Source organism: Plasmodium falciparum (genome assembly GCF_000002765.6).
Source record: "Plasmodium falciparum 3D7 genome assembly, chromosome: 2".
NCBI classification, from domain to species: Eukaryota; Apicomplexa; class Aconoidasida; order Haemosporida; family Plasmodiidae; genus Plasmodium; species Plasmodium falciparum.
In genome coordinates, this window is record NC_037280.1 from 22,069 (window position 1) to 40,509 (window position 18,441).

At 23.8% G+C, this 18,441-nt stretch overlaps 4 protein-coding genes across 4 annotated transcripts; 1 reads left to right on the forward strand and 3 right to left on the reverse strand.

Annotated features, from left to right (window-relative positions):
- Positions 1-3,163: 3,163 nt before the first annotated feature.
- On the forward strand, positions 3,164-9,100 carry PF3D7_0200100 (erythrocyte membrane protein 1, PfEMP1; the record flags this gene model as incomplete). Its single annotated transcript, XM_001349479.1, has 2 exons — positions 3,164-6,967; positions 7,769-9,100. The coding sequence occupies 2 exons, from the start codon at positions 3,164-3,166 to the stop codon at positions 9,098-9,100; spliced, it is 5,136 nt and encodes a 1,711-aa protein (XP_001349515.1).
- A 1,861-nt stretch (positions 9,101-10,961) lies between these two features.
- Positions 10,962-12,191, reverse strand: PF3D7_0200200 (rifin; the record flags this gene model as incomplete). The annotated part of the gene is made up of 2 exons (XM_001349480.1): positions 10,962-11,897; positions 12,123-12,191. 2 exons carry the CDS (start codon positions 12,189-12,191, stop codon positions 10,962-10,964), a joined length of 1,005 nt encoding a protein of 334 aa, XP_001349516.1.
- A 1,667-nt stretch (positions 12,192-13,858) lies between these two features.
- PF3D7_0200300 (erythrocyte membrane protein 1 (PfEMP1), exon 2) lies at positions 13,859-15,181 on the reverse strand (the record flags this gene model as incomplete). Its single annotated transcript, XM_001349481.1, has 1 exon — positions 13,859-15,181. One exon carries the CDS (start codon positions 15,179-15,181, stop codon positions 13,859-13,861), a length of 1,323 nt encoding a protein of 440 aa, XP_001349517.1.
- A 1,037-nt stretch (positions 15,182-16,218) lies between these two features.
- Positions 16,219-17,235, reverse strand: PF3D7_0200400 (stevor; the record flags this gene model as incomplete). Its single annotated transcript, XM_001349482.1, has 2 exons — positions 16,219-17,064; positions 17,167-17,235. The coding sequence occupies 2 exons, from the start codon at positions 17,233-17,235 to the stop codon at positions 16,219-16,221; spliced, it is 915 nt and encodes a 304-aa protein (XP_001349518.1).
- Between the last annotated feature and the right edge of the window lie 1,206 nt (positions 17,236-18,441).

Below are 18,441 nucleotides of genomic sequence, written 5' to 3' on the forward strand. Positions count from 1 at the left end.
TCCAGAGATACTTAATGTAGGTCCTAATGTAGGTAATATAGGTCCTAAGATCATGAAAGTAGGTCCTAACATAACTAATATAGGTCTTAATAAACTAACCTAGGTCTTAAGCTTACTAATCTAGGTCCTCATATCACTAACGTAGGTCTTATGTTAACTAATATAGGTCCTAAGATCATGAAAGTACGTCCAGAGATACCTAATATAGGTCCTAATGTAGGTAATATAGGTCTTAAAGTAACTAACGTAGGCCCTAATATATACCTAATATAGGTCCTCAGCTTATTAAGTTAGGTCCTATATGTACTAATATAGGTCTTAGCATTACTAAATTCCGTCTTAAAAAGTAGTGCACCTATGGTGCACCTTCAAAAAAATAGTGGATCTAAACCAAGTGTTCAAAAATAGTGCACCTATGGTGCACTTTAAAAATAGTATCTGTAAACGAAGTGTTGGATATACACTGGTTCATGGTAATACCACACATGTTGGTTATACCACACAAGTGGTGTTTTCTCACATGTGTTGCTTTTACCTAAAACCAAGTGTTGGATAAACACTGGTTCATGGTAATACCACACAAGTTGTGGTGATACAACACAAGTTGTGGTAATACCACACAAGTTGTGGTGATACCACACATATATAGTGATACCACACAAGTGGTTATACCACACATATAGTGATACCACACATACGTGGTAATACCACACAAGTGGTTATACCACATATATAGTGATACCACACAAGTGGTGTTTTGTCACATGTGTTGCTTTTACCTAAAACCAAGTGTTTAAAAATAGTGGATATACCATAAACCCAGTGGTGCGACTTATTATATTGTGCATAGTGGTGCGACTTATTATATTGTGCATAGTGGTGCGACTTATTATATTGTGCATAGTGGTGCGAATTTCTATTTTCGTGCATATTGGTGCGAATTTTTACTTTGGTGCAACTAAGTGCAAGTTATATTTTGGTGCAACTAGGTGCGACTTGATAAACACTGCATGGAGGTGCGAATTTTTACTTTGGTGCAACTAGGTGCGCTTTAAAAAAATTTTAGGATCTAGGTCTTGTCTCAAAAAAAAAAAAAAAAAAAAAAAAAATTTTTTTTAAATCTTAAAAATAGGAAAAACAAATGTACGTTTTAAAAAAAAGAAAAAAAAAAAAAAAAAAAAAAAAAATTTTTTTGTCTCAAAAAAAAAAAATTGTGGATGTAGTCTTAAAAAAAGTGGATCTAGGTCCGGCTTAAAAAAAAAAAAATAGTGGATCTAGTCTTAAAAAAAAGGATCTAGTCTTAAAAAAAGAGGACCTAGTCTTAAAAAAAAAGGATCTAGTCTTTAGGGTTCCCATATATTAGGGTTAAGGATATACTTTTTTGGGTTTAAAAATTTTAGGGGTTCCCATGTATCAGGGTTAAGGATATACTTTTTTGGGTTTATAAATTTTCTGGGTTCCCATATATTAGGGTTAAGGGTATAACTTTAGGTCTTAGGGTTTATATATGGATTATATCTATAATTGTTGAGTAGGTATATATTTTGTTTATATATTTATGTATGTTTTGTATCTTATATGGTTTTATTGTTATATATGTAAAGGATCTATAGCTACTATATAAAGATCTGTATTCTCATAGAACGTGAGGATCTATATATTGTACCTAATTATATGTGATAAGGATATATACATCCGCCATGCAAATATAAATATATATTTATGAGGAAGTATAATATTAAAGAACATATCTGTTCATCAAGGTAATTTCATACATATGTGATATTCATGTTGCAGTGTCATAAGGACCAAGAAATAATAATTCAAAGTAGAATTAAGAGAAGAAGCCTATACTAAAATATGGAAGTAACGAAATGCATAGCAATGTAAGTACAAAAAATATGAAAATCGAAATGCAAGATACCCAAAAAATCGAAATCGTGCACGGACACATGCAGTAACCGAGAATTATTATATATATATGGATATATATATGTATATTTGATTTAAGAATACGTATTCTTTTTGTATATATATATATATATATATTAATGTTATTGAAAATACGTATGCCTTTATGTATATATATATGTTGAGAGAATACGTATGCTTATATATATATGTATATATATATTTATATATTTTATATAAAACACTAAATATAAAAATTATTATAATTATTAATTTAATCATTTTTTTTTATCTTCTTGTTACCAAATATATATATTTTTTTTATTTCTATATCGATACGTTCTTGTTCTTGTTCTCGATCTCATTTCTACGTTATACTACAGGATATGTCATATATTATATAATATATTATATATTACATTATGAAAAAAAATAAGAATAAAAAATATTATATTTATAATGTATTATTTTTAATATAATGAAAAATATAAGTATATATATACCTATACATATATATTTTTTTATGTAGATATATGATAGATAATATAGATAGAGAGAAACGGAAGAAGATATTTGCCTCTGTTGTTATCTCTAAAATATATATATAATTAATTAATATAAGGCGGAAAAAAAAAAATATATTAAGGTTTATTATTAAATATATAAACATGTTGTATATTTTTATATGTATGTATTTTCATATTTTTTTTTTTGTATGTATGTATTTTCGTATTTTTTTTTTTGTATGTATGTATTTTCATATTTTTTTTTTTTCTCATTTATAATTTTAGAAAATATAAAAAACATAAAAAAATAATATATATAATTAAATACATAAATAAAGGAATACATAATATATATAATATTTTTCATAAAATGTAATTGTTGTTTTTTTTTTTGTTAGAATATTTAAATTTATTATAAAAATATTAATATATTTTTTTTTTAAAAATATATATATAAAACTAATAATTATTATTATATACATATGAAATATTATTTATTAATATATATATATTATATATATATTATAATATTACAACTATTATAATTACTATATATATATAAATATATATATAATACTTATATATATATATATATTCCAACACAATACTATTATTATTATTCTACCATATCACAATACTCCCATAACATACATACAATCACCCCACACCACACCACACCACCAAACCATGTATGCCACGATATAAACCACGTATGTATGCATGTATGACATCATGTTGTCGCAACCATGGCGACTGGTAGTGGGGGCGATAGTTCACGGGATGAAAGTGTCAAAGATTTATTTGATAGAATAGGGAAGAAAGTTTACGAAAAAACAGAAAAGATTGCAAAACGATATACTACTGAATTGCATGGTGATTTGTCAAAAGCAACATATCCAAATGATAAACATCCTGAAGGATCAACAGAAAATAATCCATGCAAACTTCAATATGATTATAATACTAATGTTACTCATGGTTTTGGTCAAGAGTATCCTTGTGAAACGGACATAGTAGAACGTTTTTCTGATACAGAAGGAGCACAATGTGATAAGAAAAAAATAAAAGATAATAGTGAAGGAGCTTGCGCTCCATATAGACGATTACATGTATGCGTTAGAAATTTGGAAAATATCAATGATTATAGTAAAATTAATAATAAACATAATTTATTGGTAGAAGTGTGTCTTGCAGCCAAATATGAAGGGGAATCAATAACAGGTCGTTATCCACAACATCAAGAAACTAATCCTGATACTAAATCTCAACTATGTACTGTATTAGCACGAAGTTTTGCAGATATAGGTGATATTATAAGAGGAAAAGATCTGTATCGTGGTGGTAATACCAAAGAAAAAAAAAAAAGAAAAAAATTAGAAGAAAATTTAAAAACGATTTTCGGGCATATATATGATGAATTGAAGAATGGGAAGACGAATGGGGAGGAGGAGCTACAAAAACGCTACCGAGGTGATAAAGATAATGATTTTTATCAATTACGAGAAGATTGGTGGGACGCTAATCGAGAAACGGTATGGAAAGCTATCACATGCAACGCTGGAAGTTATCAATATTCTCAACCAACATGTGGTCGTGGAGAAATTCCATATGTGACGCTTAGTAAATGCCAATGTATTGCTGGAGAAGTTCCTACATATTTTGACTATGTCCCACAATATTTGAGATGGTTCGAGGAATGGGCAGAAGACTTTTGTCGTAAAAAAAAAAAAAAAATACCAAACGTTAAAACAAATTGTCGTCAGGTACAGAGGGGTAAAGAAAAATATTGTGATCGTGATGGATATAATTGTGATGGTACTATTAGAAAGCAATATATTTATCGTTTGGATACTGATTGTACTAAATGTTCTCTTGCATGTAAGACTTTTGCGGAATGGATTGATAACCAAAAAGAACAATTTGACAAACAAAAACAAAAATATCAAAATGAAATATCAGGTGGTGGTGGTAGGAGGCAAAAACGGAGTACACATAGTACTAAAGAGTATGAAGGATATGAAAAACATTTTAATGAAGAACTACGAAATGAAGGCAAAGATGTGAGAAGCTTTTTACAATTGTTAAGTAAAGAAAAAATATGTAAAGAAAGAATTCAAGTAGGAGAAGAAACAGCAAATTATGGTAATTTCGAAAATGAAAGTAATACTTTTTCTCATACGGAATACTGCGATCGTTGTCCTTTGTGTGGAGTTGATTGCAGCAGTGATAACTGTAGAAAAAAGCCAGATAAATCATGCGATGAACAAATTACTGACAAAGAATACCCTCCTGAAAATACTACGAAAATCCCAAAACTTACCGCTGAAAAAAGAAAGACAGGTATACTAAAGAAATATGAAAAGTTTTGTAAAAATAGTGATGGTAATAACGGTGGTCAAATTAAAAAATGGGAATGTCATTATGAAAAAAATGATAAAGATGATGGCAATGGTGACATTAATAATTGCATACAAGGAGATTGGAAAACTTCTAAAAACGTATATTACCCTATATCCTATTATTCATTTTTTTATGGTTCGATTATTGATATGTTAAACGAATCTATTGAGTGGAGAGAAAGACTTAAGAGTTGTATAAATGATGCGAAATTAGGAAAATGTAGAAAAGGATGTAAAAATCCATGTGAATGTTATAAACGATGGGTTGAAAAAAAAAAAGACGAATGGGACAAAATAAAAGAATTTTTTCGCAAGCAAAAAGATTTGCTAAAAGACATTGCAGGAATGGATGCTGGCGAACTTCTTGAATTTTATTTGGAAAATATTTTTTTGGAAGATATGAAAAATGCTAATGGAGATCCAAAAGTAATAGAAAAATTTAAAGAAATTTTGGGAAAGGAAAATGAGGAAGTTCAAGATCCTTTAAAAACGAAAAAAACAATTGATGACTTTCTCGAAAAGGAATTAAACGAAGCCAAAAACTGCGTAGAAAAAAATCCAGATAACGAATGTCCAAAACAAAAAGCCCCCGGCGATGGTGCCGCCCCCTCCGACCCACCACGTGAAGACATCACCCACCACGACGGCGAACACTCCTCAGACGAAGACGAAGAAGAAGAAGAAGAAGAGGAGCAGCAGCCGCCGGCGGAAGGCACGGAACAGGGGGAGGAGAAGTCGGAGTCCAAGGAGGTGGTAGAACAACAAGAGACACCACAAAAAGACACAGAAAAGACGGTACCAACAACAACACCAACAGTAGACGTTTGCGACACAGTGAAAACCGCACTCGCGGACACGGGCAGTCTCAATGCTGCATGTTCCCTCAAATATGTTACTGGTAAAAACTACGGCTGGCGGTGTATCGCACCTAGTGGTACCACTAGTGGAAAAGACGGTGCTATATGTGTGCCACCACGAACACAAGAATTATGCTTATATTATTTAAAAGAATTGAGTGACACAACACAAAAAGGTTTGAGAGAAGCATTTATTAAAACTGCAGCACAAGAAACTTACTTGTTATGGCAAAAATATAAAGAAGACAAACAGAACGAAACTGCATCAACAGAACTCGACATAGATGATCCACAAACGCAATTAAATGGTGGAGAAATCCCTGAAGATTTTAAACGTCAAATGTTCTATACGTTTGGAGATTATAGAGATTTGTTTTTAGGAAGATATATAGGTAACGATTTGGATAAAGTGAATAATAATATAACTGCTGTTTTCCAAAATGGTGATCATATTCCTAATGGCCAAAAAACTGACAGACAACGTCAAGAATTTTGGGGAACATATGGAAAAGATATTTGGAAAGGAATGTTATGTGCGCTACAAGAAGCTGGGGGAAAAAAGACACTTACCGAAACGTACAACTACTCCAACGTGACATTTAATGGTCATCTCACTGGTACTAAATTGAATGAGTTTGCTTCTAGACCCTCATTTTTACGATGGATGACTGAATGGGGAGATCAATTTTGTAGAGAAAGGATAACACAGTTGCAAATTTTGAAGGAAAGATGTATGGTATATCAGTATAATGGTGATAAAGGTAAGGATGATAAGAAAGAAAAATGTACAGAAGCGTGTACATATTATAAAGAATGGCTTACGAATTGGCAAGATAATTATAAAAAACAAAATCAAAGATATACTGAGGTTAAAGGAACATCTCCATATAAAGAAGATTCTGACGTAAAAGAATCAAAGTATGCCCATGGATATTTAAGGAAAATATTAAAAAATATTATATGCACTAGTGGTACAGATATTGCTTATTGCAATTGCATGGAAGGAACATCAACCACTGATAGTAGTAATAATGATAATATTCCTGAATCGTTAAAATACCCACCTATAGAAATTGAAGAGGGATGTACGTGTAAGGACCCTTCACCAGGAGAAGTAATACCGGAGAAAAAAGTTCCAGAACCAAAAGTACTACCAAAACCACCAAAACTCCCAAAACGACAACCAAAAGAACGAGATTTCCCAACCCCCGCATTAAAAAATGCCATGTTATCTTCAACCATCATGTGGAGTATTGGCATCGGTTTTGCTACATTCACTTATTTTTATCTAAAGGTATTATATATATATATGTATATATGTGGATATATATGCGTTTTGTGTATATGTATGTGTGGGTATATTTGGATATATATATATGGATGTACTTGTATGTGTTTTATATATATTTTATATATATGTATTTATATTAAAAAAGAAATATAAAAAAAAATTAATTAAAATAAAAAAAAAAAAAAAAAAAGGAGAAAAATATTTTAAAAATAATAAAAATTAAAATAAAAATATAAATTTTGATAAAATAAAAAATGAAAAATTTTATCAAAAAAAATTAAGAAAAAATTATATTAATAAAAAAAATGATTATAAAAAAAATTTATTAGAAATAAAATAAAAAAAAATTTATTAAATAAAAAAAAAAAAAAGAAAAAAAAAACATTAAAAAAAAAATATATATCATAAAATAAAAAGAAAAGGGAAAAAATGTTAAAAAAAAAATAAAATAAAATAAAATTAAAAAAATTAAAATTAAAAAAAATAAAAAATTTTAATTAAATAACAAAAAAATAAAAAAATTTAATTAAATAAAATAAAAAAAAAATTAAAAAATTGAATTAAATAAAAAAAAATAATAAATAAAAAAATTTAATTAAATAAAAAAAATAAAATAAAATTTAATACATGCACATATACATATACGCATACATATATATATATATATATATATATATACCCATAACTACATTCACATATACACATACATATATATATATTATATATATATATACCCATAACTACATACATACATACATACATAAATATATACATACACATATATATGTTCATTTTTTTTTTTAGAAAAAAACCAAATCTACTATTGATCTTTTGCGTGTCATTAATATCCCCAAAAGTGATTATGATATACCGACAAAACTTTCACCCAATAGATATATACCTTATACTAGTGGTAAATACAGAGGCAAACGGTACATTTACCTTGAAGGAGATAGTGGAACTGATAGTGGTTACACCGATCATTATAGTGATATTACTTCATCTTCCGAAAGTGAGTATGAAGAATTGGATATTAATGATATATATGCACCACGTGCTCCTAAATATAAAACATTGATAGAAGTAGTACTAGAACCTAGTGGTAACAACACAACAGCTAGTGGTAACAACACACCTAGTGATACACAAAATGATATACAAAATGATGGTATACCTAGTAGTAAAATTACAGATAATGAGTGGAATACATTGAAAGATGAATTTATATCACAATATCTACAAAGTGAACAACCAAATGATGTACCAAATGATTATAGTAGTGGAGATATTCCTTTAAACACACAACCCAATACTTTATATTTTGATAATCCTGATGAAAAACCTTTTATTACATCTATACATGATAGGGATTTATATAGTGGAGAAGAATATAGTTATAATGTTAATATGGTTAATACTAATAATGATATTCCAATAAGTGGTAAAAATGGTACCTATAGTGGTATAGATTTAATTAATGATTCGTTGAATAGTAATAATGTTGATATTTATGATGAAGTATTGAAACGAAAAGAAAATGAATTATTTGGGACAAATCATACGAAAAAAAATACATCAACCAATAGTGTTGCAAAAGAATTATGTGGTGATCCAATTATGAACCAATTAGATTTGTTACATAAATGGTTAGATAGACATAGAGATATGTGTGAGAAGTGGAATAATAAAGAGGAAGTATTAGATAAATTAAAAGAAGAATGGAATAAAGATAACAATAGTGGTAATATTAACCCTAGTGGTAATATTAACCCTAGTGGTAATACTCCACCAACTAGTGACATACCTAGTGGTAAACTAAGTGATACACCTAGTGATAACAACATACCTAGTAGTAACAAAACGTTGAATACTGATGTTTCTATACAAATACATATGGATAATCCTAAACCTATAAATCAATTTACTAATATGGATACTATATTGGAGGATCTGGAAAAATATAATGAACCTTATTATGATGTACAAGATGATATTTATTATGATGTACATGATCATGATGTATCAACTGCGGGTAGTAATGCTATGGATGTACCTAGTAAAGTACAAATTGAAATGGATATAAATACTAAATTGGTGAAAGAAAAATATCCTATATCGGATGTGTGGGATATATAATATATACGTATGAATGTATATTTGTTTGAATTTTTTTTTTTTTTTTTTTATGTGTGCATTATATTAAATTTTTTATTTGTTGATGTTATATTATATTTGATTTGTGTATTATATTATATTTTATATTTGTGTATTATGTTATATTTTTTAATTGTTCATGTTATATTATATTTTTTGTTTGTGTATTTTTTTTTTTTTTTGTATTTAATTTTTAGTGTTACAAATTATATTATATATATGTACATATATATATCATAATTATATTGTATTATATATATATATTTAATATGATAACAATAATAGTTAAAATTATTTAAATTAAAAAACATAAACTATTGGAAACGCATTGAATATAATAATATATTACTATTTGTATTATTGTTATTAATACTACTATTAATAGTAATATTATTAGAAGTAGTAATTAACAGTATAACTATTAATTTTATTAGTGATAACAGTACTTTAAAAATTTAATATTTTTATTTTTTATTTTATAATTTTTACTTTTTATTATATTAAAAAAAAAAAAAAAAAAATATATATATATATAAAAATTATTATTATAATTTTTTTTTCCTAAATGTGTTTACATATAAAATAATAAAAAAAAAAAAAAAAAAAAAGAAAAATTTGAAATATATCATACAAATTTCATATATATAAAAAATAACAAAAAAAAAAAAAAAAAAAAAATTTTAAATATATCATACAAATTTCATATATATAAAAAATAACAAAAAAAAAAAAAAAAAAAAAAAAATATATAAATATAAACAAAAATGGAAAACATTTTACAGAAGAAAAAATATTTAATAAACAAATTTTTTTTTTTTTTTTTCTTTTTTTGCCACTTAATATATATAAAAATATAATGATAATAAATCAATGCATACCGTAATATAGAAACAAATAACACTTAAAAAAAAATTAAAAAGAACAATATAAATTATGAAATATATATGAAATTATATCTCATAAATATATACATATTATCAAATAAATATATATATATAAAAACAAAAAATATTTACATATTATACTAAATAAAACAACATAATAAAAATTACAAAGCAAAATAAAGAAAAAGTGTATTATTATATTAAAATAAAAAATATACATTATTCTTTTTTTTATTGTGTTTTATTTTTATTAATTTGATTTGTTTTTTGTGTTTTTATTGGTTTTTTATGTATTGTATCTATTTGTTATATTACGTATAATTATTATATTTTGTTATATGTTGAATATTTTTTGAATTCATTGTATTAGTAGTATTTCTAATAAAAAATAATTAAAATAATAAAATATATTATGAAATAAATATAAATAACATAATATATAATATGATAGGTTTTTTAAGGATGATAATTCTGAATTGAAATAATATACTTATTGGTTTTAATTTAAATTATATAAATATAGATATAATATTTTGAATAATATGTTTCTTAAAATATTTATAATAATAGTAATCATAATAATCATAATTATAATAATCATAAGTTTTATTGTTTTTTTTGATATATATTCCTTTGAAAAACATATGAGGTATTTAAAAAATATACGTTACATTATGTTTTAAAAAAATAATATATTATAATACGTATAAGTATTTTATATAAATTAAAAATTACATTGTTTATTAATTAAAAGAGTTTTAGAAAATAAATAAATAAATAAATAAATAAATAAATAAAATTATAGAAAAATAAATTATATATAAAAGCGCAATACATATAAAAATATATAGTTATTTATAATGGAGAAAAAAAAAAAAAAAACACACGGTACATCCAAAGAAAAACAATACAAGTACCAAACTTCCTACCAACATCGAAAAATACCAAACGTCACATATCTATTCTTCTAATAGTTTTATGTATTGGAGTTTTTTCTTCATTTTCTTTTTTCGTCGATAACGTAAAATTAAATAAATAATTAACATAACCAAAACTATAATTAATATGGCAAGGACGGAGTAACCAATTGCACTGTACAAATGTGCACTTTCTTCATTTATCAAGACTATTTCAGCTTTTTCAACAGTTTCAGCAGCGTCAATACCATCTTGCGTAGCCTTTAATACTTCTGGACGAAACCAAATTGAGGTGCCGTCTTGTCCTACTCTATGGCAAGTTGGTGCTGGATTTCCAACATTATCACACACTTTTTGTTTTGCTGCATAAATAGATTCAATCAAAGCTTGCGGACAACGGTAAGTTTCTTTATTTATCATTCCTACTATATTAATACCAATATCATCAAATCTCTCCGCCACATATTCTAATTCCGCAACAACAGTATCAATACCTGCCTGAATACCCTTTTGAGCTGCATCAAGCAAGGCAGCATTTGTCCACTGATCTATGGCAACCGTACCTAACAAACCAACGCTTGGCGCAATACCACTTCCCAACACACCTCCACATTTTAAACAGGTTTTTTCAACTTTATCTGCGACTGATTTTTCGCAAACACATGTGGGAATAGCATCGCTTTGTATATCAGTTTGTAATGTGGCAAATTTGTTCATTAATTCTTTTTCTAATTTATCTTTTAATATAATTTTTTGTATTTCTTTATCGCATTGTTCCTTACATTTTTGTCTGTTTTTGATCACACGTTCATTGTATTCTTCAAAACGCTGTGACGTTTGTCGATTGTAATTTTCCATTACTTTTTGCATTTCTGGGTCATTATCATAGTTTGATGGTGCATACAATTCACATTCGCATAATGTCCTAGTGGTTGCTTTTGGTGTACGTGTGATGTAATGGTTCCTTTGATTATATACCTATAAAAAAGTATATATATATATATATATATATATATATGTTATGTTTAATTGTAATTTATTATTATATTTATTTATCACAATTATAATATATAATCAATATTGATATAAAGGTAATTTTTATATACAACATATATGGATATATAGGTATAATTATAATATATAATGATTGATAAAAAACATATATATAATTTTATATTATTATAATTATTATTTAATGCATACTTCTGATGATGATGACAATATATTTAATGAAAGGTAAAATAACAATATATTAGTGTAATTCAACATCATTTTTATTGTTATAGTTATAATATATTATTTGATTAAGATAAAAACTAAATAATTAATATATAATAATATATTTTATTTAATTAACTGAAATACATATGAATAATTTATAATATTATTATATTTTTAATAATATAATACACAATTATTTTCCCATTATGTAAATATATTTTTTTTTTTAGTGGAACCACATTTGCTCTTTTATTTATAACATAAAAAAAAAAAAAGAAAAATAATATTAAAACATATAACAAAACTTTTACATTTTTTACAATTTTTTTTCTTTTTTTTTTTAATTTTTAATGAAATTTAATTTTATATCACACATTAAATTATAATGGTCATTTTTTTTTTTATTTCATATTTTTTAATAACATGTTACAATATAGTAATAATACAACATATTTTTGTGTTGTAAATTATTTACAAATGTGTAAAACCAACTTTTTGAAAATTGTACATGACATATATATATATATATATAATAACATTTTAAAACATATATATGAAGTATATATGAAATAGTTATTAAAACATATATGTTCGTAATTTTTCTGTTATAAAAACAATTAACAACAAACATTCTTTATCATAATAAATGATATAATATATTTTAAACTAATAATATATATATATTTTTTAATTAATTTGGTATATTATATTTCTTATGATTTTATTTTGTTCTAAATATTGTTGTATGTTAAACCATTCTCTCTAATTTATCTATATTATTACTAATATTAATATTATTGTTATTTTCATTTTATAGAAATATATTTAAGAGCATTTAAAATTTTTATTCATTATTAAACTAATAAAACATATTATTATGATAAAAAATATATATTTATATTTATTATTATTATTAAGTAACAACAAAAACAAAAAAGAAGTTACCTATATGAGAAATTATACATATAATAAAATAGTACATTATATAGTTTTATATAGTGTTGTATGTTATACTAATATATTATATTTAAAAATTACTGATTCAAATATTCTGAAACATATTATATATATATTATATTAAATATTAATATGGTACATATACTATTTCATTATTTATTCATATATTAATTATATGAGTATTAGTTTAAGCATCTAATCAAAAACATAAATTTCAATAATTACATTAATTTTTATGATAATAATATATATGTAAGATGTAACAAGATATTACATATAGTAATTAATATAAGGAATAATATAATTTAATATTATTTATAATTAGTAATTATAAATGAAAAACATAATATTTATATAAAATGTTTTCAATACTATATAATGATAATTACAAGTATAAATATCAAAAAAAAATAAAAATCAATTTATAATAATTTTATACTTAAATAATTTTTAATGTACATTAAATTTATTATTATTTGTTTCTTCTATATATATAAATGAATAAATTTAAATATATTCCAATAAGTTATAAGATAGTTTGTCCCACATTTATAATAATAATATAAAAAACATAGTTTTTACATATTTATATACTTTCCATATATTTTATGCATTGCATTTATTAGATATATTTATATGTACTACATCATTTAAATTATTTGTAATACTTATATTTTATTGATTTATATATACACATATAAATCATCACCTAAATTAGTTTCATTTCCTTATATTTTTCACGATATTTATTTTCTATATCATCAACAATTGTACGAATTTTCCATCTGATCGTCACCTATTATACTAGTGGCTACCACATTATTATTATTTGTTTCATCAATATATGTATACATAGATATATTTGTGCGCAATCCATTATTTTGTTCCGTGGTAATATAACTGGGTATAATATTTGTTGATCCAAGTAGTTGGAGGGGGGTTTCCTGTGAGGGATGATCATATATATTATTTGTACTAATAATATTATATGTTTCATCATTAATTTTATGAATATCATCCAGAGTTGATGGTTGTATATCCAATAGATATTCCTTACGTTCCATATTCCACACTTCATTCGATTTATATAACATATCCTCTTTGGTTTTCCACTGTTCGCAAATATCTCTATGCTTGTCTATCCATTTATGATATAAATATAGTTGGTTAATTATCGGGTCACTAGGTGTTTGTTTAGAAACACTGTTAAAGGTTGTATATTTTGTATGATATGTTCCAAATAATTCGTTTTCTTTTCGTTTCAGCATCTCATCATATATATCAATATATTGGTTACCATTTAATGAATCATTAATTAAATCTGTACCAGTATATAAATTATTTGAGCAGTATTTTGTATCATGCATGATATTATTAATTCTATTAATATTTTCAGGAACATTCCAATCAATATTATAAATAACTTCTTCATGACTACTATCAAGAAATCTATCCTGGATTTGAGTAATAAAAGGTTTTTCATCCATACTATCATGTAAAATAAAATCCTTTTGTATGTTTTGTAAATATTGTTCAATAAAATCCTGTTTCAGTTGGTTCCATTCATCATCTCTAAATTTATTGGTGAATGTGTCACCACTTGGTGTATTAAATGTATCCCTTTTTGAAGGTTCTAGTACTAATTCAATCAACGTTTTATATTTTGAAAGACTTGGTACATATATATCATTGATATCCAATTCTTCATATTCGCTCTCTGACGAAGATGTAATATCAGAGGAAGATATGTCACGAATATAACTGTAATCGTCCGTTTCTTCTCCTTCCATGTAAATATATGTTTTTCCTTTATATTTGTGACTTTCATACGGGACATACCTATTTGATGATTTCGTTGTAGACATGTCATAATCGTTTTGAGGTATATCAATGACACGAAAAAGATTTGTACGTCCAGACGTAATATTGGGTTTTTTCCTATATATAAATATTAATATATATGTATTGGTATATATGTAAGTAGGTATACAAGTAGGTTTGTGCATATATGGATATATAGGTATATATAAATGCAATATATATGTATATACATGTATATTTTTTTTTTTTTTTTTGCGTTTCATATTTTTAAACAAAACTGTATTTATTTTTTAAAATTTATTTATAAAACATTTTTACTATTTATTTTCTACATATTTAAATGCTTTAATTTTTTATATAACAAAAAAGATTACTATATATATATGTGTGTGATATAAATTATAAAATTTTCAGGGGATTTTTTATTATTCTTAACTCTCATAAAATCATATTTCAAAAAAATATTTATGTATTGTAAAAAATATATTTTATAACAAAAAAAAAAAACATTTAAATAACTAAAATAACAAATATAAATATTAGATATTTAAATTATTAAATATCTTAATATTACGCAAATATTTTATTAGAAATCATTTATTCCAGAAATATAAGAATGTTCCAACATTTTTTTTTAAATATATTACCATATTTTTTTCATACAACATATATTTTTATATACAATTTTCAATTATTAATTTTGTGTATTGGGAAATAAATCTGTATTTTTTTTAATAATAAAAGATAAAAAAACAGATGGTAAACATAATATTATAAGATTTAATATATTAAATAATACAATAGTTTTATTAGTTAAAAACTTTGGAGATTTAGTTTATGTATAATAGAAATATATTTAGTATTTTTCAATTATATATAAATAAATGGTCATGAATATGTATTTAATTAGAAATTTAATTTTTGTATGTTCGTTGTATAATATTTATTTTATATAAATATATAATAGGAAAGCACAAAATAAATTTTATTTAAATATATATATAAATAAAAATTATAAAATGAATTATATATTATAATAGTTATTATTTTAACAGAGAAAAATATATACATTTTGCTACATATGTAATGAAAATAAAATATGTAAATTGATCAACAGATATATTATAACACAATATAATATAAGACTTTTAATACTTTTGTTTATTTATTTATAAATAAATATATATATATTCTTTAAAAACAAATAATTCTAAAAATATTACTTATTTAAAAAAGTATTATTATAAATATAATTTATATGCGATTCAGAAGTTACATAATTCATATATATATAAATATATTACTTACATAAATGTTTCTTGCATTCATGTTTCCACGAATGTTTCCTTCTTCTATACAACCATATATATAAGATTATAAGTACAACAGCTAATATAAGTAGAACCAAGGCAGCAATACCATAAGGGTAAAATGCGGCCATAGCAGGTGTTGCAATAGTTCCTGCCATATCAGTAGCACCAACAACACATGCTTTCATTGATAGAAAAGATGAAAGTAAAGTTGAACTATCAAGTAGTTTAAATGTTGCAATAGAGGACATACAATTTTTAAATCCTGCATATGAAGCAACAGCACTTAGGGCAGCTTTTTTTGCAGCTATCAGAGCTATCAATGTTAGGAGTGCACTACCAGCTGAACAAAAATATATACCACGGGTACATCTCCCTTTCAAATGTTTTAAATACTTATCTCTTCCTTTTGTTTTTTCTAGTTTCGCATTATTAATATCAGTACAGTCACATGAAGATGAATCATCTGATACGTCATCACCATTTTGGTACCTACCTGATTTTAACATAATATTACTTTCTTCACCAAATGTTTCTACATATGTTTCCAATAATTCTTTTTCTAGCGTCGACATAGGTTCTGCAACATGTCCACTTCTATTTTGTGATCCATTCTTTTCTACTACTTCTTTCAATTGTTTATATGGATCATGAGTTTGTTGGTATTTTTTGATTGCTTCCTCGTTCATTTTATCAATTATCTCTTTGAGTTCTGGATCATTATGATAATGCGGATTGTGGATTTGGGTTTGTGCTAAAAGTCTTGATTTTATAGTTACTCTTTTGGTCTTGTTTTGAATGAGACTTACATTATAATGGTTATTTACAAAATTTTCCTAAAAAAAAATAAAGAGAATTAATGAATATGTACTGGAAATGTAATAATTGTTTTATTACATATTTATGTCATTGTAATAATTATGTATTTTTTTACATACATAATGTCGTGCTACTAATGTATTTATTAAAAAGGTAAACAATAACATTTTAAGATAATACATTTTCATTTTTAATTCAAACAATAATATGTTATATTTCAAATTGTATTAATCTAATTCACAAAAAATGATCTCTTTTGTTTTCTAATATATATTTTATATAATATATTCATAAGCGTAAATTTTGTTGTAACTTTATGATATAATAATATTATAGTTTCATCATATGTATAATTTAATTTATGACTATATTCTTTTAATATTTAAAAAAAAAATTTAAATATTATATAAAATAAATAATTTTTTTTTATTTTATATTATTTTTATTTTATTTATTTATTTTTTTTAATTTTTCTTAAAATAATTCTCTCATATATATATATATATATATATATTATAAATGTTTAATAAATAACAATATATTTTCCTTAAAATACACATATAAATGTGTATAACAATAGTTGTTATGGGTGTAAACCATATATATATAATAATAGCTCTCATGATTTTTATCCAATAAATATCCTAAAATATATTCTAATATAATTACTATGGTGAAACTAACAACAAATTTTCTTGTAATTAATAAAATATAATATTTATATTGAAAATAATATAATAAAATAGTTTTATATGTATTTTAATATTTACATTTTTCATTTTTGTTTATTTCATTTTTTTTGCTAAGTTTTATTCTATGTTAAAAAATACTCTCTATTGTATCTATTAATTTATGTTATTTAATTATGTTATTTTAATACATAAATAATAATATATAAATATATATGAATAATTAATAGGATATTTAAATCAATTATATATTAGCTTATTATAAAATATAATTTAATAAATTAGAAATATATTATTATTACAAGAATACAATTTAAAAGCTTTTCAAAAGATACAACATAGTGACATAATGTATTTTATATTGCTGTGTAAAAATATATATAATATAATTTTAATATATTTATAATTTTTGTGTTTTAAAACATTAAATATATATATTGCATTTATATAACACGAAATATCATATAATATTTTTACAGTGGATAAAACATTAATAATATGATTACATTATAATAGAAGTTTTTTAAAGATGTACTTTTTAAAAATAATCTTATAGTAATTGCTACAATTCTATAATAAAAACAACAATAATAATAATAATAATAATAATATATTAATAATATTATATTAATAGAAAAAATAAATTATATATATATTTATTTATAATATTTTTCAAGTTATTAATATTTATATAATGTTTTAGAT